Source organism: Vulpes lagopus, chromosome 2 (assembly GCF_018345385.1).
Source record: "Vulpes lagopus strain Blue_001 chromosome 2, ASM1834538v1, whole genome shotgun sequence".
NCBI lineage: Eukaryota > Metazoa > Chordata > Mammalia > Carnivora > Canidae > Vulpes > Vulpes lagopus.
This window is the reverse complement of record NC_054825.1, coordinates 71829325-71849688: the sequence shown is the minus strand read 5'-3', so window position 1 is coordinate 71849688 and position 20364 is coordinate 71829325. Positions and strand designations below refer to the sequence as shown.

The 20364-nt window shown below is 38.7% G+C and overlaps 2 protein-coding genes across 4 annotated transcripts in view; both read left to right on the top strand.

Annotated features, from left to right (window-relative positions):
- Window positions 1–10723, top strand: part of TMEM62 (transmembrane protein 62) — a 32301-nt gene extending 21578 nt beyond the window's left edge. For all 3 annotated transcript variants that reach the window (XM_041745411.1, XM_041745409.1, XM_041745412.1), the window contains 4 exons: window positions 1547–1631; window positions 5175–5279; window positions 7240–7358; window positions 9872–10723. In XM_041745411.1, coding sequence (XP_041601345.1) covers window positions 1547–1631; window positions 5175–5279; window positions 7240–7358; window positions 9872–10198 — 636 coding nt within the window. In that variant the 3' untranslated portion in view covers window positions 10199–10723. The remainder of the gene's footprint in view (window positions 1–1546; window positions 1632–5174; window positions 5280–7239; window positions 7359–9871) is intronic.
- A 541-nt stretch (window positions 10724–11264) lies between these two features.
- On the top strand, window positions 11265–20341 carry CCNDBP1 (cyclin D1 binding protein 1). Its single transcript, XM_041746002.1, has 11 exons — window positions 11265–11475; window positions 11629–11688; window positions 11915–11994; window positions 14515–14596; window positions 15394–15490; window positions 15667–15740; window positions 16317–16393; window positions 16694–16974; window positions 18276–18336; window positions 19555–19601; window positions 19861–20341. Exons 1-11 carry the CDS (start codon window positions 11367–11369, stop codon window positions 19973–19975), a joined length of 1083 nt encoding a protein of 360 aa, XP_041601936.1. The 5' UTR covers window positions 11265–11366; the 3' UTR covers window positions 19976–20341.
- Window positions 20342–20364: the final 23 nt, after the last annotated feature.

Here is a 20364-nt window from a genome sequence, read left to right as displayed (position 1 = left end):
TGGATTAAGGATCTTTTAAAACTAATATCTCTTTCTTCATAAACAATACATGCTTAATGTAGAAAACTTGGAAAATTTAGAAATAAGGTAAAATCAGCCCCACATTATTTTACCACACTACGTATTATAATCATTGTATTTGTCATTATGACACTCTTTATTTTTTTCTCATATATATTGGTATATGAAGTTTTAATATAAAATAATAATTTTCATTCTCTTTCAATCTTTCATTCTCTCTGATTTTTTTCCACCGAGGAATTTGTTTTGACTATTTTCTGACATCAATTTATTTTTTATAACATGATGCTTATTGGCATAAATATACCTTAATTTAACTATTTACCTATTGTTGGACATTTATTTCCAATTTTTCCCTCTACTATATAAATTCTGCTTACAACTAAAAATCATTGTTTTTTGGGATAAATTCCTAGAAGTGAATTGTTGGATGAAAGAGTGGACATATTATTTCCATATACTTTCTTATATAATTATATAAATTATTTGTTATTTATTGTATTCATTGTTTTTAATCTGTCCTCATTCAAATTTTAGCTCCATGAGGGCAGTGATCTTGTCCTGTATGCCTAAGACAGAGTAGGCCCTCAAATAAATATTCCTTGAATGAATAAATGGGTAATTTTAAAAATCATTTTTGATATGCACTGTCAAATCATTTTCCAGAGAAGCTTGGCAATTTATACTCTATTTCCCTCATATCTCATCTATTCTGGGTATTGACATAAAACACACCAAAGAGACACACTGATGTTGAGAAGAAAATTTAAGCCTCCTTTAATTTCACCTTCCAGACATAGCTTTACTATGTATCTTCACAGACTTACAATGTAAATTTATTATTATTTTAACTTATTTTTATTAACAATGTGATTAAGCTTTTTAGAAATATGAGTAAAGGGTATTTGTATCTCAGTTTTACAAGTTTCTTTTGTGTCATTTATTTTTCTTTTGGGGTTTTTTAGTAGTCACCTAGATCAGGCTAAATCATTCTGATTTAGCAGGGCTGAGATAGGACCTGAGAGTCTGCATTCCTAACAGACACAAGGTGATCCCGATGATCTGGGGTCCATACTTTGAGAAACTATAACCTAGCTTATGTCTCTTCACTGTGAGTTAATCTCTAAGTGAATGCCGCTCTGATGGAGAAAGCAAAAGAAAATGCAGTCTCAGTTCCTTCAGCCTGCAGTGTACTCTACTGTTTTTCTTTACTCGTATACAACTTGAAATAAAACTAACTATACTTTTAGTACAGGGAAGGTGAACTGTTTTAATTTGATCACTTTATGTAACTATAAATTACTTTGTTTCGATACTGGTCTAAGTATCCAAATCCTGAAAGAGTAATGCTGAGGCAATTTACAGTTTTCTTTTTTGGTGGATCGATTGTTTGATTCTCTCTGGTCATTTATTTTTCTTACTTTGTCATTCTGGTAATGATGTCATTTCCATTTTTGTTAATGAAGCCATTTTAAAAACCTTAACTGAATGTATCTCTTTCATAGTAACATTGATTTCTCTGCAGGCCCGGGTCCTTTTTGTGATAATTGTGCTGATCCAGCTCAGCATTCTCATTACTTTTAGGTATCGAGGATATCCAGAGCATAAAGGTTAGTCATGGTTCGTTTTATTTTTAGAAGACTTCATTTTAAAATGTCACATAATGTCTTATTACCAAATAATAAATATCAATATAAATTGTCTTTGCTTAAGCTCTGTGAGATGGATTCTTCAAACTTATTATACTTTTTCCACAACACTCAATCTTTTTTTATAGTTTTTTCTGGTACATTGCAATAATATGAAGTTCAACCAGAAATGGGAAAATTGCAATATAGCTCAAAATGACCAGACATCTCTGCCAGGTATTAAAGATCCTTCATAATTGGGTCCTATATTTCAGCCTAGATAATTTTCCACTGTTCCTTACACATTCCATACTCATTTTGCTTCTGTGCTTTTGCTTTGAGGCTGTTATCTCTAAGTTATTTTTCTAAACTTATCTAAATCTTAGCCTCCTGTAGGGCTCACCTCAAACCCTCTTTTCCCATACCATTCTGTTCACCCCTTCCAGGTCATAATGAGCTCTTGCTTCTCTGAATTCCTGTAGTCCTTCCTGACCATTAATGCCATACTTGGCCAGTCACCTTGCTTTACGTAATCACTTCAAATGTATATATACATTTTCTCCTCAACCGGACTGTAAGTTCTTCAATAGAGAAGCACTTGTTTTCTACTTCTTAACTGTTTTTCATAGCACCCAGCACTGGTATGTGCATAACAGGCAATAAATACATGTTTAATAAATTTTCCATATCCTTTCCTGGCTTGGATGAAATCTCTGGGATCAGGGACTGATTATAGGGGAGGGAAGTGCTGTAGCAATAACTAAATGGTAAAATGGCTAACTACAGAGGAAATATACACATTCTCCTGAATGTTTTCTTGCTTATATATATATTTGCAAATTCTATGAAGGAGTTCAAGAAGCATTATTGCACACATATATGTTCTTGCATATAATGTAAATAAATAAATGTTTAAGGGCAGACCCCAGCTTTCATTCTGTTGGGATATCAATATCTTTGTGTAGGTATTTAAAATTTACAACATATTTTTACCTGCACTATCTCACTTAATCCTTACAGCAATCCTGTGAAATAGGTATTATTGTCCCTATTTTAAAGATTAGGACACTGAGGACTGGGGAGTTTGTGAAGGTTGTTCAAAGTCTTATTTCTAATAAAACATAAAAGAGAGACTCAAAACCTAAGTCTTCTGACCCCAGGTCAGTTCTTTTCTTTAAATAGCACTTCTCAAATTTGACTGTCTTAGAATCCCCTGGGAAACTTTTAAAATTCCAGTGTCAACACACCACCCTAGATCACATCAGAATCTCTAGGGGTAGGACCTAGGCATCAGTATTTTATAAAGCTCCCCAGATGATTCCAATGGGCAGTCAAGGCTGAGATGTTCAGCTCTGACTAAAGCAGTGTTTCTCAGTCCTGGCTGCTTAGAATCACCTGGGTTCAGGCTAAGCTCCCCCTCTCCCTCAGGCTAGTTAAATCAGAATCTCTGGGGAGTGAGACCTGAGCTTGAGTATTTTCTTAGAGATCCCCCAGGTTATTCTAACATGGAGCCAAAATAGAAGATCACATTTAAAATTTATGCTTAAACTTTAAAGCATAGTTGCCTCCAAGGCTAAAGGATTATTTATTTAATAAATAATAATTATTGGGGCACCTGGGTGGGTGAGTCAGTTAAGCATCTACCTTCAGCTCAGGTCATGATCCCACAGTCCTGGGATCAAGCCCCTTGTCAGGCTTCCCTGTTGGTGGGTAATCTGCTTCTCCCTCTGCCTCTGCCTGCCCTGCCCCTTGTGCTCTTTCTCTCTCATAAATAAATAAAATCTTAAAAAAAAAATTATAGGTGGATATGTAGATGAATACTTTGAGAAGTACCAGACTAGAACGTGAAGAAATCCGAGAGGAATGAGTAGCAAGGATATAAAAAAATGGGAAATGTCATGCATTATTAGATTTTGTACAAAATTAACTGTCAGCAGCCTGCACGGTGTTTTAGGTACAAAAGAAATATGCTGGCCTACTACGAAAAACATAACTATTTTTTTTTTTTTTTGACATAACTATTGAACTTATGTCAGGCTATCTTTCACTGGGGCCAGTTCTTTCAATATCTTTCAGTACCACTAGTGTTGCTCAGTGTGTACTGAGCATACTGTCATAGTCTTCTGCTGACTGGTTTCTGACCAGCCATGCACATGAGTGAAATGGCTGGCAGGGGCTGAGGATATGTGATACTTTATTCTGCGGCCACAGAATGGAGCTGCTCTGTGTGAAGCCCATATGCTTGACATTCTGGTCACTACATTTTAAGAGATGTTAATTTGAAGGAATCTCTTTAGGAATCCCTTTCAGTTGGAGTAAGATGATAGCTGTGAGTTAAGAGCTATGTCACCTATGGGAAAGGAATATTGGATAGATATTCATACTTAAGATTAGACGGGAGGAATTTTGATACTTTGATATACTTTTGATATATTGTGATATACCATTTGGAAATTTGTGCATTTGGATAGTAAATCCCATAGAAAACAGAGACTTTGAGCACAGCACTAGATTTCAAATCTATATGTGTTTAATCCTTAAAAAGTGTGTGTGTGTGTGTGTGTGTGTGTGTGCACATTCACGTCTCCCAACTACACCTTACTTTGAGCTTCCTACCCTCTGCAATTTAAGTGAACTGCCTTATCAGGATTCTTGCCAATTTCTGAATTTAAAGTGATGTCATCTGGGATCCCTGGGTGGCGCAGCGGTTTGGCGCCTGCCTTTAGCCCAGGGCACGATCCTGGAGACCCGGGATTGAATCTCACGTTGGGCTCCCGGTGCATGGAGCCTGCTTCTCCCTCTGCCTGTGTCTCTGCCTCTCTCTCTGTGTGACTATCGTAGATAAATAAAAAAATTTTAAAAAAATTGATGTCATCTGTATAGTTACCATATAACAAAAGATTTGCTGAATATAGAGTAGATAGCCCATAGAAGTCTTCTAGAAAATGTTATAAAGAAATTGAACTGGGATGCCTGGGTGGCTCAGCGGTTGAGTGTCTGCCTTTGGCTCAGGGGGTGATCCTAGAGTCCGGGGATCGAGTTCCACATCAGGCTTCGTGCATGGAGCCTGCTTCTCCCTCAGCCTATGTCTCTGCCTCTCTCTCTCTCTCTCTCTGTATTTTTCATGAATAAATAAATAAAATATTTTAAAAAAAACAAATTGAACTTTGTCATTCAGAGAAAGACAAATATATGATTTCATTCGTATGTGGAATTTAAAAGACAAAACAAATGAACATAAGGAAAGGGAAGGAAAAATAAAATAAGATGAAATCAGAGAGGGAGACAAACCAACCATAAGAGACTCTTAACTCTAGGAAACAAAGTGAGGTTTGCAGGAGGGGTGGTGGATGGGGGATGTGGTAACTGGTAATGGGCATGAAGGAGGGCACTTGATGTAACAAGCACTGAGTATTATATGCAACTGACAAATCACTAAACTCTACCCCTGAAACTAATTTTTTAAAAAAAGAAATCGAACTTTGCATGTGCTCACTAGAATTTTTTCAAATTTATTCTGTTTAGGGTCTCCAGGATTTATAAATTTGACCTCATTCTCCCTCCACGTCCTGAGCAAACTAAACATCTTCTACTATTCTGTGTTGTTGTTAACCCTATATACAGCACTGGGTAAGTCCATTAGGAAATCTGAGATTGTGCAGAATTCTGCCAAAGGATATATATGGAGAATTTTGACATGTCTTTTGCGGGTATAATGAATGGCACATGGTTTCTGCATAAGTCATTTCCTGGAATATAGTGTTGGGAAATAAAGTCCCTTCCTAACATGTTTAAAGGACATTTAGTTGACCTGAGTTAACTTAAACTGAGAAGACCATTAAAGAATTAGTATGTGTGTACAGAGCAGCCTTCTTCAACTACTTTAAAGTTTTATCCTTTATTTCATCACACTTTTTTATTTCCTTCATTACTTTAGCAGAATCTGTGATTATCTTCTGTGTTTATCATCTTCTCCCTCATTAGAATATCCATTGAGGTCTTGTCTGCCTTGTTCATCTCTTTGCCTAGCACTAATCACAATGCCTAGCATGAGTTCAGTGAATATTTACTTAATGTATGCATCTTAAAAACTCAGCTGCAAAAAAACAGAAACAGATGAACAGTGAGTTCAGGCATATCCAAGTTCTTTTGTTATATTATTATATTTAATACTTAGTTTAGCCACTTATGCAAGCAGGAAGCACTGTGAATCTGTTTTTAAAGCTTTTTACTAATGTTCCTTAGTGACTAAAATTCAGGAGTAGATTAGCCTACTTGTTGCTTAGTCTTTGTCTTAAAATTTTATTCTACCTCAGAACTTTTCTTTGCTCATTTGTAACTCCCACCAGAGAACAGAAAGCAATTAGATAAAAAGTGTAACACTCTACAATTCTGTGTACCAGGCTATCATGGATGGCCCTTTGGAGATCAGTTCCCTTGCTAGAAGATAGGTTGAAACTATTTTAGACACTTGCCTTACACTACAAGGTAAAAGCACATGATTTGGTTCCTGGCTGTAAAAGAAAACATTAAAAGGACTGAAGTTGCTCCATGTTTCACAGTTGAAACTTACAAGGAGAACACTTTTTTAGACTGTGTATCCAGTGGAGGTTATATAATAACATCTGAGAAAATTACCTATGACTTTTTAAAGCTGAACCTCATTCTTCAGCAAATGATACAGTATATATTTGCATTTTGAGGAAAGAAGTCTTGACTGGCCATTAATCACTCCTGACAATATAGTAGTTCCAGAAATCTGGACACTAAGAAGGGCAGTAAATAATAGGGAGGAGAGGAAAGTCATTCTGACATTCTAAATGAAAAATTAAAGAAGCAAGTTAAATTTTGTACATGTTAACCTCAAGTGTGTAGTTGATGTACAAAGTAATAACTTGGGTCAATAAGAAAAGATCAGAATACTTTCATTAATATTAATAAAAAATAGAGCAGCCCCGGTGGCTCAGTGGTTTAGAGCCGCCTTCAGCCCAGGGCGTGATCCTGGAGTCCCAGGATCGAGTCCCATATCGGGCTCCCTGCATGGAGTCTGCTTCTCCCTCTGCCTGTGTCTCTGCCTCTCTCTCTCTCTCTCTGTGTCTCTCACAAATAAATAAATGAAAATCTTAAAAAAATTAATAAGAAAGAGAAGTACATTTTAGATGCACTAAAGATGAAAATGGTTGAAGTTTTATTGCTTAAAGGAGTAAATATCAGTTATCTGGAAAATTAATTTCCATAGAATACCTCTTTGCTTCTTAAAGGAAATGTTAATGCATTGTATTGAGATTATTATTGCAGCAGAATCTTCTAAAGTTTCTGAACGTATTCTGAACTGTTTCTGGAATCTGTTCAGGTACAGCATGTACTCAGATGATTCTATAATTAGACAAAAGTGGAGCAAAGGAGCAAGTGGTTGGTTAGCTGGGACATATGGTGCAACATAGAGATTAGTAAAGAAGAAAAATTATGCCAATAAAATACCTATCAATGACTATTCTCATACTTCTTTGTTATCCCAGCACCTTGTGATGTATATAGTCAGAATCATAGTTATTTAATCTTCTCCCTTCCTTCCCATTGCCTCTTTCAGGACCCTGGTTTGTTGGTGAGATCACTAAAGGCAAATGGGGTTGCTGCTTTTCCTTTGGAATATTTGTTGATGGACATTTCCTACAAGGCAGCCTAACATTTGTAGTTGGAATTCTGCAGGTAAGAAATCATAAATGGAATGTAAGAATACCTTGACCTTTTGGACTAATTGCATAACAGTTATGAATTAAATCCAGAGCATCAAACTAAACACCATAGATCATATTTCCTGATTTACCGGCAGGGCAATCTTTAACATTTGATGTTTTGTTTGTTTTTCCAGTGCTTCCTAAGCTCTTTCTTCCACCACTCTCTCATAAACATCTAAGATGCATTTTGGCAGGAAGGATTTATAAAAAGTGAAAGGTTTCTGTCTTTGTAGTTTGTTTTACTGTGCTTTTCCATTGATAAAAAATAAAATAAGGGACTTATAGTAGAATAAATAAGTAAACCAGAATTTATTATAATAATGAAGAAAGAAAATGTTAGGTTTACATGTGGATTAAGATTCCTTTAAAAGAAACACACAGGGGCTCCTGCGTAGCTCTGTTGATTAAGCGCCTGCCTTTGGCTCAGGTCATGACCTCAGGGTCCTGGGATCGAGCCCTGCATCGGCCTCCCTGCTCAGCGCAGAGTCAGCATCTCCCTCTCCTGCTGCTAGTGCTCTCTTTCTCTCTCTCAAATAAATAAATAAAATCTTAAAAAAAAAAATTAAAACAAAAAACTGCTCTGTAGCAAATCTGTGTACATAGGTTTGAAAAGTATTTATCGAGTGATGTATTTTACTCACCTAATGGGACTAAGGTACTAAAATCTCAGGTGATGATCTCATGTTTGGGAAGAGATCTGAAAACATTGTTCAGAATGAGTTCACAGCCTCATAACAGGGCAGTAAAAGGTGATCAGCAGGATAAGAGACACATAGGGAAAACTTCTGGCTAGTAAACATTGACCACAGACCAGAACATTCTCTGTATAGCAACATTTTATATGTGAGTAGGTCCTGAGCCTGGCTGAGTTTTCTATTATGTAAATGGAGGCTGTCTCAGGAGTACTCTATGCCAAATAAAACCTGGGCCTTACTAAAAGGTGGGGTTTTCATATTTTAATAAATACTATATACCAATAGTGGATTTTATGTATCATCTAGGCCCAGGGCTCCCAAATGTGTTATCTCTGCCCTCCTTTCTGCACTTCAAATGCCTATATGTCCAACTGCCATTTCACATCTTCCCTTAGATATCTCAATATTTGTGTAATAGGACCTTTAGTTTCTACTCCAAACCTGTTCGTCCCCCAGTTCTTTCCAATTTCAATAAGTTTTTCTAGGATATATCTTTAATTTTTCCCTTTCCCTCCAATACCTGATAATCTAATTCATTAGCAAGTAATACCCTGTTTGATCTCTCTCCAGTGCGTATCTTGAATCCACCATTTCTTTCCATCTGTTTCCACCACGCTAGTCCAACTTATAATTGTTTCTTGTCTGGGCTACTGCAGGAACTCCAGACTTGTCTTCCCACTGCTGTTCTTTCATCCCTACTGTCAGTCTGCCACAGAGCATCCACTCTTGTCCTTTTAAAACCTTAATTGGCTCACTCCTCAGCTTGAAATCCTTTAAGCAGAGCAGTGACATGATCTGGGTCTTGGTGACTGCCTCAGTTTCCACCTGGCTCATCATGTTCCAGGCTCATGGGCCTTAAATAGACCAAGGCCTCTCCCACCTCAAGGGTTTTGATCTATTTCTTCTGCCTGGAATGCACTTCCTTCCATGGAGTCATTCCTGTTCTTCAGGCCTCAGAGAACCCATCTCTCAGTTATCCTCTTATGACCCAGTTATTTCCTTCATTGAATTTATCACAATCTATAGTAACCTTTTGTCTTTATTATTATTATTTTTGTCTCTCTTCTCTCTTTTAGAATGTAAGCTCTATGATGCATGCTTTCTGAGTATTTACCACTGTGTCCTTAGCCTAGAGCCTAGCACAGTGCCTGCCATGTAATGGGTACACAGTAATTTATGTTGTGAATGGATGTATGAATCATACAGCAGCTAAGCTTAGATTATAACTTAAAGCTTTTGATTCATATTCCAATACCTATCATGCTACTTCAGCTAAAAATACAGAGATAATGGGGGTCCCTGGTTGGCTTAGTTGGTGGAGCGTATGCCTCTTGATCTTGGGGTCCTGAGTTCAAGCCCATGTGTGGTGTAGAGTTTACTTAAAATGAAAAAAATTTAATAAAAAATACAGAGATGAGAAAAAATTATTGATACCTAAGTCCCCCCTTCACTCTGCCAAAAAGAAGTGTGTGTGTGTGTGTGTGTGTGTGTGTGTGTGTGTGTGTATACATATATTCAATTTATTTCTACCTTACACATTAATGAGGTCCTCAACATAAATGATACCTACTTTTAAGATGAACTAAAGGACTCAGGCAAATTCACAACTAACTATAAGTCACCTCTTGTGAGTGTTATAAGCAAGTGTGATTGAAGCATAAAGAATCAAAGAGTTAACCCCCGAGACAGAGCAGCATATTTTTAGGAGCCACCAATAATATGTTAATGAGACCTGACCCTCTAAAGTCTTACTAATAAGCTAATGGTTCTGTTCTGCTTCTCTTTCCAGCTGGTATTTTTTAACATACCCTTGATGGCTTACCTGTGTTGGAGCTTGCTGCAGCGGTGCTGTGGTCACAACTTCCGGTCTCATCTCCATCAAGGAAAATACTTGAAAATTATACCTGTTCACCTACTTATGTTACTGCTATACATCTGGCAGATTTATTCCTGCTACTTTCTTCATATGACATATGGCACTTTAGCTTTCTTCTTCTCCCCTTTGCGGACCTGGTTGACACTGTTGACACCTGTTATCATTCATAGTGTGTGGACTCTGAACTCGACTGAGCTTGGAACCTTCATGGCACAGTTAAAAAGCCACCTGAGCTCCTGAAGGCCTTGTCTCACCGTCCACCTCTTTGGCCCAGGCCTCTGCCCCAGCAGCAGGTGGAAGGCCAGTGATGGTGGGCAAGCTTCAGGGAGCTGCTGCACCCTGGACACCTGGGAGTTGAGTGGGATTACCCACTACTGATTCCTACAGAATGGACTGCAGAAAAATCTCTAAATAATGCCATGATTCCTTCCTTCTCCAAGAAGGCAAAGGATTGATTTACTTTTGTTCAGAGAAAGTCCTAATCAGGAGATCCACAGGTCAGGGACTGGGTGTGTGTATGGGAGTATCAGAAGCCCATTGTATTTTTTATGGTTACCTCGTGTAAAGTACCTAGCACAGTATGTGGAATTCAGCAGCCCACAAGGGTGCCACGTTGGGGGCAGGGAAGCAATGTGAACTTGGGCCCTACCTTGACTACCCTTGAGATAATTAGCTCAGGTCTACTTTTCCCTCAGGGTAATGGGTTCTCTGCTTCTTTAGGTGGGGTGCTTTCAGCTAATCAAATAAATGAATGATGAATAAGAACTCTGACTGGGCCTTGCATCAGTAAGTCAATGGGAGAAGGACAAACAGTGTATGTTCTCATTCATTTGGGGAATATAAATAATAGTGAAAGGGAATATAAAGGAAGGGAGAAGAAATGTGTGGGAAATATCAGGAAGGGAAACAACATAAAGACTCCTAACTCTGGGAAATGAACTAGGGGTGGTGGAAGGGGGGGAGGGCGGGGGGTGGGGGTGAATGGGTGACGGGCACTGAGGGGGGCACTTGACGGGATGAGCACTGGGTGTTATTTTGTATGTTGGTAAATTGAATACCAATAAAAATTAATTTATTAAAAAAAATAAAGTAGCATGGTAGAAAGAAAAAAAAAACTCTGGGCCTTGCATCTGTGGGCGGGAGGGGGCGTGGCCGGGACTCTGGGGGGCGGGGCCAGGCTTCGGGAGTCGGGAGGGGGCGTGGCCGGAACCCCCAGTGACGGAAAGAGGCGTGGCCCGGCCTCGGGAGATGAGAACGGGTGTGGCTGGGGCCCCGGGGCGGGGCCAGGCGAGTTGTTGCCGGAAACAAACCCGGATCTGTGGCTGCCGGAAGTGGAGCGCCCACTGCTGTGCAGCCCCGGCAGCTGCCACGGCCGCTCTTGTCTGGAGGTTCCAGGCGGTCTGCTGAGATGGCGAGCACAGCTGCACCTACAGCCGCAGTCCCCACCCTAGATCCGCCTTTGGAGCAGATCCGGCGCTTGGCAGTGGAGCTGCGGTTGCTCCTGCCTGGCGTACGGGGTGAGCTGACGCCTTGGGGACTGGTGACGGCAGGGGCGGGCTCGGTTAGGGAAGAGGCCGGCTGTGGCGCCGGCGGGGGCGGGGGCGGGGTGGCTCCGCTTACCTGTGCTCTTCCTTTTGCCACCCCCGGCCCACATGCTACACCGGCTACAGTCGGCGAAGCCCGGGAGGCCACCAAGGAGTTTAATGCTGAGACGTTTTGGAGGAGACTCCGTGAGTGCCTCTCCTACTGGGGACCTCTGTTTCTCATCCCTTCCAGGGTACTGACGACCCCTTTCCCTCCCGCTCCCCCCTCCCCTCCCCTCCCTCCGCCGCATCCTCTCAGTCCTTTGCACTTCGGAGGTTGGGATACGAAACACTGATCCGGGGAGGTGTTTTTGAGACGTTTCAGCCTGTAAGGCTGACATTGACATGGCCCCTCCCCTCTGTCATCCCGCAGACGGGGCAGCAGAGAACGTGTCGAGGGAAGCCACGACCCTGACTGAAGTCTTCTCTCGAGTTCCGCCGCCCTCTCCGCAGGTGGGCTTTACTTTCCTGGAACCCTTGTGCTTGCCTCGTTGTTCATTAGGGATCCAGTCGTTTTCTTTCCACCCTTTACACTGAAGCCAGGGGGTTAATTTCTCACACCTGTCAAGTAAGATTGCGGTTCTCACCTCGCAGGGTTGCGAGGTTGCCAAGGGCAGTCAGCCTCAGGTCATTCAAATAGGTATTGGTTCAATCTGCAGTTCATCCTGGTTATCTCCTTTCTGATAAATATATTTTTTTTAACATTCGCTATTTGCCAAGTGTTTTCACATACGTAATTCCCACCTGACAGATGAGTAAGCAGGCTTAGAAGCTCAGGTTAAGGTAAATAAGAGTGGACTAGCATTTAAATTAGGGTCCATGATGTCTAAACGACACCTTTTCTGTTATACTACATAATATCCTTTTTGTATTGAATTGCTTTTTATATTTAATCAGTAACATATATATACAATATGAAATTTGGAAGATGTCAAAGTTAAGTGTGCTAAAAAATTTATATTTCTCCTCCCTGGTTACTTTTGTATTATTCCATGTATATTCGATGCACATACACACTCATGTGTATATGCCCGCTTCTTTTTTACACAAATGATAGGATACTATAAACTATAAACACTTTTCTGGACCTTCCTTTAAAAAACAATTAACAACATGGCTTGCACAGTGATTCTTAGCAGCACATATGAAGTTGCTCAGTTCTTTGTAATGCTGCATGGTATTCATTAGAGTGTATATAACTATAATTTGTTTAATGATACTTTATGTGGACATTAAAGCTCTTTCCAACTTGTAACAATTATAAACAGTGCTGTGTAAATTGCCTAAGACAATCTTTGTATATGTGTATATCAGAACTGGAATTGATGGAACAAGAATTTATGCATTTCTATTTTTATTTATTTATATTTAAAGATTTTATTTATTTATTTGAGAGAGAGCACAAGTGGTGGGGAGGGGCAGAGGGAGAGGAAGAAGCAGACTCCCCACTGAGCAGGGAGCCCCATTCTGGGCCAGATCCCAGGACCCCGAGATCATGATCCTAGTTGAAGGCAGATGCTTAACCAACTGAGCCACCCAGTCACCCTGAATTTATGCATTTTTAAATAACCAGTTATTATAAAATTGATGAAAATGAACATGTTGGCTATGACTATGCTTTATGCTATTTTTCCAGAACTAGGTATACTTAATTTGAGAGTAAGATTATTTTAAAAATGGCATATTCATTGCCTTATTTGGTTTTAATAATCAGTGGTTTGATTCTTTTTTCAATCTATATATCCAGATGTTTTAAAATGGAAAAAATATTCTTTTGCTGCACCTACAATAAGCTCTCCCTACCCCCTACCCCCGCATAGGTCCCAGAGAACTGTGATAAGAAAATAAGAAATGAATTGTTAGAGAGCATTTTAAAAGCTTTGCTTAAGAAAGTCAATATTTATTTCAAAAGGAGTAATAGTACCTTATTTTTATCTGTTGATCCTTTCTTTCAAGTATACTTAGGACTTGTTGCTAAAATTCACAGCTAGTAGGACACTATAAGGAGCAGCATACAATTATTTTTCTGTACATGCTCAGGACAGTGGGTTCACTCATAGGTGAAAAGTTTTAGTTTTATTTGAGTTATATGTATTTGAATCCCATTTGCTTTCTTAGGATCTTAGCATGTTAGTCTACTGAAAAATGGTTTTTTTTTTTTTTTTAATGTTTTTGGATGTCGAAACAATGTTACATTGTCACAAAAAGTGTTAAGCAGTTACTCTCAATCACTGTACTTATCTTCCATCCCAGACTGGTAACTGTTCATAGACTGGCACCAATATGTGGACCACATTTTACATAGCACTGGCTTAGAATTTAGCAGGAAAGTGAGGACAAGGAAGATAGGAGAAAGCCAGTGACTACTTGGAAGGAAAATAGTCAACACTGAGCAATATAGGATCTGTGCTAATTACCTTTAGGTATATTGTGATTCTGTTAGAGAGAGAGATCAGACACCTGGTTAATGGTCTAAGGGTTGGCAAACTCTTCTCTAAAAAGCCAAATAGTAAACATTTTAGGCTTCATGGGTGAACTAGTTAACTTTGCCCTTGTAGCGTGAACACAGTTGGAAGTAACATGTAAACAAGAGTGTGGCTGTGTGCCAGGAACACTTTATTTATAAAAACTGGCAGTGGACCTAATTTGGCCCATAGGCCACAGTTGCCATCTCCTGGTCTAAGATACAGTGAATACCTCACAGTAGATCATGAATATCTCAAGATATAGAGTATTAGCAATAAGATTTCCTCCTGTTTCTTAATGCTTTTTTTGAGTTGTCACCTCATTCTCTGATGTCCAGCTAACTATTCTCGGCTATACGGCAAGAATAGCACAAAGCCGAACTAAAAGGACTATAGAAAATGTTTGTAGATCATACTGTACAGATGTCTGCTCTCTTCTACAGTAGATGGGCTGATGAATCTAATCTCTTTCTTTTTTTCATTCTGAAATTGACCCATCACCTCATAGGAAACCCAGAGGTTCTGTGAACAAATCCATACTGCCATCAAGGAAATCATTACAGTATACTATTCACTTCCCAAGGATCAAGGTAAGCCAATGTATATACAGAAATGTTTGGTTATAGAGTATATCTTTGCTAATATGACAGCTTCTGTCCTGAGACTTTTACCTTTTCCTCAATTTGAGCATGTAATGTAACTTTCTCCCATAAAATGCACTCAAGGGTAATTTTATAACATCAGTGACATCCGTAAATAAGCCTTTATGCTAAGGTATGGATGCTGTATTACCATCTTCCCTGCTTTGCCTGACTGTGAGGCTTTTCATTCTTACTGGCTACCCCATCTCTAACTCATTCTAACTCATTTTTACTGGCTACCCCATCTCTAACTCATCTCTAACTCATCTCTAACTCATTCTAACTCATTCCCCAGTCTCCTCCACCCATATTACATCCCACCCTGTTTCTGAGCTCCCTTACAGGTTAAATGACCTCTGTCCCTGCCCATAGATTAATGCTTTGATTATGATTGTGCCAAAATTATAAATGAATACGTGTCTCATGGATCTTCAGGGTTAGTCACAGATGGTTTAAACTTCAAGTGTTTCATCCACAGTTATCAAGAGACCATTAACCTTAATGAATATATACATGCTGTCATGGAAAGATTTTGTTTCAGATCTTTCTCATTCAGCACTCAGGAATAGTGGGATGAACAAGAAAATGATATGGGGAAATACATAAGACTTGAGTTTTGTGTTGGCACTGCAATTCAAGCATGTGGGTGCATGTTACCTCAAGTTCTAAAGGGCTTAAACTCTCGAGAAAGCAGATAGTGACTTCTGGAAAGAAGACCAGGCTACTTAGTCTTTGGGTTTCTTCAGGAATCACCCTGAGAAAGCTGGTACGGAATGCCACTCTGGACATCGTAGATGGAATGGCTCAACTTGTGGATGTGCTTTTCATAACTCCAGCTCAGAGGTAGTGATGCCATAGTTTGGGTTGTCAGTTAATGGGATTCCTTGCTTCAGGGAGGGGAAAGAACCTCATTTCAACAAGAGTTACTAACATCTGTGAATGATGACTCGCAGGAAGGAGCTTTTTAGGAAAGAAGAACCTTGGTTATTGATATATCCTTATTGATTTCCTTTCTCCAGCCTAGAGAACAGTGACCTTATTTCCTACAACAGTGTCTGGGCTGCATGCCAGCAGGTACCTCGAATACCAAAAGGTGGGTAAGAACTGGAAACGGGCCATTGACTCTGCTGGCCAAGGCAGACAGTTCTCTCATATCTCATTTCTAGTTTTGTGACATGTAAGTATTTTACTTTATAGTTTGGTGGAATACATAGAGTTTATCACCAATATCAAAAGAGAAGTATTAATATTTTTTTCTTAGTGTTTTTACTTCTTATACTTTTTTTAGCCCTCTTTCTGTAGCCCTATCTAGTTGAACAGATGTGGTTTGTTCTCCTGGTCCTGCCCCAGGAGCAATATTATGGGACACACCGAAGCACTTAGGAGATAGTGCCAGCTAGATCAAAAACAGTGTTCGTCCAAGAAGACCACAATGAGAAACATCAAGGGACCATTTTGTTTCTTCTTGTGGTGAATGATGAAAAGCTTTTTAACTCCTATCTGAGTACCCAGAGGATGGGTGTTAGAAAACTTTTACATTAGACCATGATCTTGTTGACTGTCCTGGGTACTCTCCTCAAATGCGAACACTGTTGGTTGTCATTTGCAGGCTTGACAGAATTTTGAGGTTTCTTCTCTAATTCTAGTGCTTCTGATTTTTCACTCATAGATAACAAAGCTGCAGCCCTTTCAATGCTGACGAAGAATGTGGATTTTGTGAAGGATGCACATGAGGAAATGGAGCAGGTGAGGGGACAACTCCATGATAGATGAGACTATAAAGGAAGGAGATGCCCTGGGCATTGATTCAATAAATCCCATCCTCACTCCTGGATTTCAACTCCCGTCTTCTAGCCCATGCCACTGTGTGTTTTAGTACCGTTCCTCTCTGTCCATTACTGGGGTAGGAGAGTAAGAACGGAGTTTAGGAAGTGATTCAAGTTGGTGGCCATTGGTAAGGTAGCTGGCTTGACGTTTTTGGGATAGCTTAGATATGATGCTGTAAGTATAATAGGCTCTTTTTTTTTTCTTTTTGTCATGTCTTAGGCCGTAGAAGAATGTGATCCATACTGTGGCCTCTTAAATGACACTGAGGACAACTCTGACAACAATGGTGATGAAGAGAATGATGGGTTGGGGTATCCAAACAATCGGGACTTATATTGGTCAGAGGAAGATCAAGAGCTCATAATCCCGTGCCTTGCACTGGTGAGAGCATCCAAAGCCTGCCTGAAGAAAATCCGGATCTCAGTGGCAGAGAATGGTAAGAAGGATCAGGTGGCCCAGCTGGACGACATTGTGGATATTTCTGATGAGATCAGCCCTAGGTAAGCAGGATCCCCACTTGAAACGTGAGCAGCAGCATATAATATCAGCTTGTGCTGTCACCCCAAGCTTTTCCCAGTTTTTTTAAAATTTTCAACCTACAGGAAAGTTGAAAAAGTATTGCAGTGAACATCCATATATCCTTCATCTAGATTCACCTGTTGTTCACATTTTTTTTTTCAATATTGGCTTATTTCTCTATGGATAGATGTGCTATTTTTCTCCTGAACCATTTGAGAGTAAGTTGCAGACATCAATGACATGTCACCCATATATAGTTCAGCATGTATCTCCTAAGAACATTCTTATTATTACATCCAAGAAATTTAACATTGATTAGAATAATATTTAATATTCAAATTTCCTCCATTTATTTCTAAAATGTATTTCATAGCTTTTTAAAAATTTTAATCCAGGGTTCTATCATGGTGTCACATTGTATTTGATTGTCATCTCTTGCAGTCGTCTGGTTTGGTTGTCTCTTGCAACTATAACAGTCCCTGTCCTTTTTAGTATTTTTTGACATTTACTTTTTAAAGAATCTAGGTCAGTTGTTTTGTAAAATACCCCAAACTCAAGATTCATGTGATTGTCTTTGTCATGATTATAGATTATATTCAAGTTAAATATTTTTTTGGCAAGGATATCATATATTTGAGTGTTTTATGCTTCTCATTGTATCATATCGGAGAGGCATGTAGTGTAAGTTTCTCCCATTATTGGTGGCACTAAATTTCATCACTTGGGTAAAGTAGTGCCCACCTGAGTGGCATTCCATGGATGAACTCCATTTGCATCAGTTATTAAATTGATGGTTTCAGATTTTCCCTTTTTTAAAAAAATAGAGCACCAAAAGCACTGAGCAGGGGAGAGGGGAGGGGCCGAAGGAGAGCGATTAGAGAAGCAGACTCACTGCTGAGTACTGAGCCCAGAGGGGTGGGCCTCGATCTCCCATCTCTGGCCTGGCCTTAGAGATCATGACCTGAGCCAAAACCAAAAGTCAGATGCCTAATCCACTGAGCCACCCAGGCACCTCCTGATCCTCTCATTTTTAACTGAATTAATCATATCCTATCATATGGGCCAAGGGAGTTTTTTCCTCCCAGCTTCCTAGTGAAATGGGGTCTATACGTGTTTAGTAAATATCAGTTGAGTTGATTCTAGTTGCCCAATTTAAGGAATTGATAGGAATTTAAGAGACAGTTATATCCTCACTGGTCACTCCTTAATTGTGTACTGGAAATTACCCAGTTGAGCTTTGTTCCTTTTTTTGTTAATGGTTATTTTTGTTTTCTGCCCTTAGTGTGGATGATTTGGCTCTGAGCATATATCCACCTATGTGCCACTTGACTGTGCGAATCAATGTAAGTACCAGCTTTGAAGGAATAGCTAGTGACTCTACTGGTAGGATTTCACTAGCCACTAGTATTTCCTTTAATCTCTAGGGAATATATTTATTTATTACACTTGGATGCGAGTACAACGATAATGTCACAGTTCTTACATGTATTTCTGCTCGATAAATATTTATAATATTTATAGTTATAATAGCCATGAGTTCTGGTAGTACTCTCTTCTGTAACAACTTGGGTAATCACTTAGAAAAACCCAAAGACCTTAGAAAATGCTACTTTGAAAAGAAAGTCTGAATTACCACAATACTTTAGGATCCTGTTAACCTAAAGTCATTATTCTGATTTCTAGTGTGAGCAAAAATAGTGTCCAGAAACAAAATCTGTTCTAATATAAACCTATTGGATGATCTAACTAGAGGGTCAAACTCTTTGTAAAAATCTGATCTTAATCGTATTCTTTCAAGTCCTGGGTTCTGTGCTAGAGAGAATTCTATTTTCTTATTTTTAGAGACTCAGATTATCTGTATAGTTATTGGAAAAAGAGGTAAAACTGCCAAATGGCTTATTATATCTTACATTCAGAATTACCAACCCTAAAAATATTTGATAAATTAGGTAGTGGAAATTCATCAAATGTATCTTTACAGTATGTAAATATTTTAAAGTAGAATAGGATCCTTTCGGGTATTAACTTTTTTTTTCACATTCACTTTTTAGAAATTGACTTCCTAAGAAATAACATTTGGCAATATGCCTTGTCAGTTACCCCAATAAAAATTTTAAAATTTAAAAATAAAATTTAAAAATTGTAAATATATTGGTGGCATACGATTCCCTCATATTATCTTGTTATTGGTATGCTTGAAATTCTGTACATAGATTTTTTTTTTTAAAGTAACAGCTGTTTGAGCTATATATTTGGAGCTATCATCAGTTGGGGTAAATTCAGGTTATATTCTGACTTTCTAGTTTTTTTAAATTTAAAAGTACTAAAACTTTTTTAAACTTATAAAAATATTACAGCAATAATATTAATAAGATTTTGTAAAGAGAGAAGAGTCCTATAATCCTACCACTCTAATCCAATCAGAATTTTTGTTTTTGCAGTTTCCTTCAGGGTTTTTGTTTTTAATAGGTTTTTATTACTTGAGTCTTTTAATATATGTTAGCTGTCCTTCCCTTTTTATGTAGGGCTCAGGGTGAGTAACTTCTTTGTTTCTTTTCTAGTCTGCGAAACTTGTATCTGTCTTAAAGAAGGCACTTGAAATTACTAAGTGAGTACGAGGACTTCTCTCCAAATAGCTTTTTTGAGAATAAGCCCATCCAGTCATTCTCAATTCCCAAAGCCCCATTTCAAGAAGTGGCAGAAGGTGGGTGTGGTGTTTTCTTTCCACTTCAGTTTTGCAGAGCAGCTTAAATTCTACAAAGAAACTTGCCTTGTCTTACTAGTTTTCCTCTATGCTCCCTGGTGAGAGTAGATTTTCCCTGGACAGTATAAATTTAATCTCTCTTTTTTCCTCATTCCACTTGCAGAGCCAGTCATGTGACCCCACAGCCAGAAGATAGTTGGATCCCTTTACTCATTAATGCTGTTGACCATTGCATGAACAGAATCAAGGAACTTACTCAGAATGAACTTGAATTGTGAGTTTTTAGGCTCATTTGTATTCTTTTCTCTCCTTCCCTTACTATCACAGGTAGCCTCTGAAGTCTGCTTTTAAAACAGAGCTAGAATGCTCTCTAGATCAAAAAGGAGTTCCTGTCTATACTTGTTCAGGGACATTATTACCAAAGATTATTGGTTAGGCCAGACTGGCAATTATTTATAAACTGTATGAGTATGATATATTTTTCTGTGCTAGATAAAAAAGGCAATTGCATGAGTTTGTGTTCCTGAATGGTATTTCAGAGATTCCTGCAGAAGCTGCCTTATTCCCTATTTGCAATAAAGTGTGTTGTTTGATGTTAAACATGTTGTTAGTCTTAATAAAATGCTGACCTGCTGGTAGTTCAATAAGTATTCTTCCAAAGTTTCTT

Coding starts and splice junctions, on each gene's coding strand:
- CCNDBP1 (XM_041746002.1), top strand. CDS start 11,367: ATGGCGAGCACAGCTGCACCTACAGCCGCAGTCCCCACCCTAGATCCG. Junction 11,689..11,914: donor GACGTTTTGGAGGAGACTCC/GTGAGTGCCTCT, acceptor GTCATCCCGCAG/ACGGGGCAGCAGAGAACGTG. Junction 15,491..15,666: donor TTCATAACTCCAGCTCAGAG/GTAGTGATGCCA, acceptor TCCTTTCTCCAG/CCTAGAGAACAGTGACCTTA.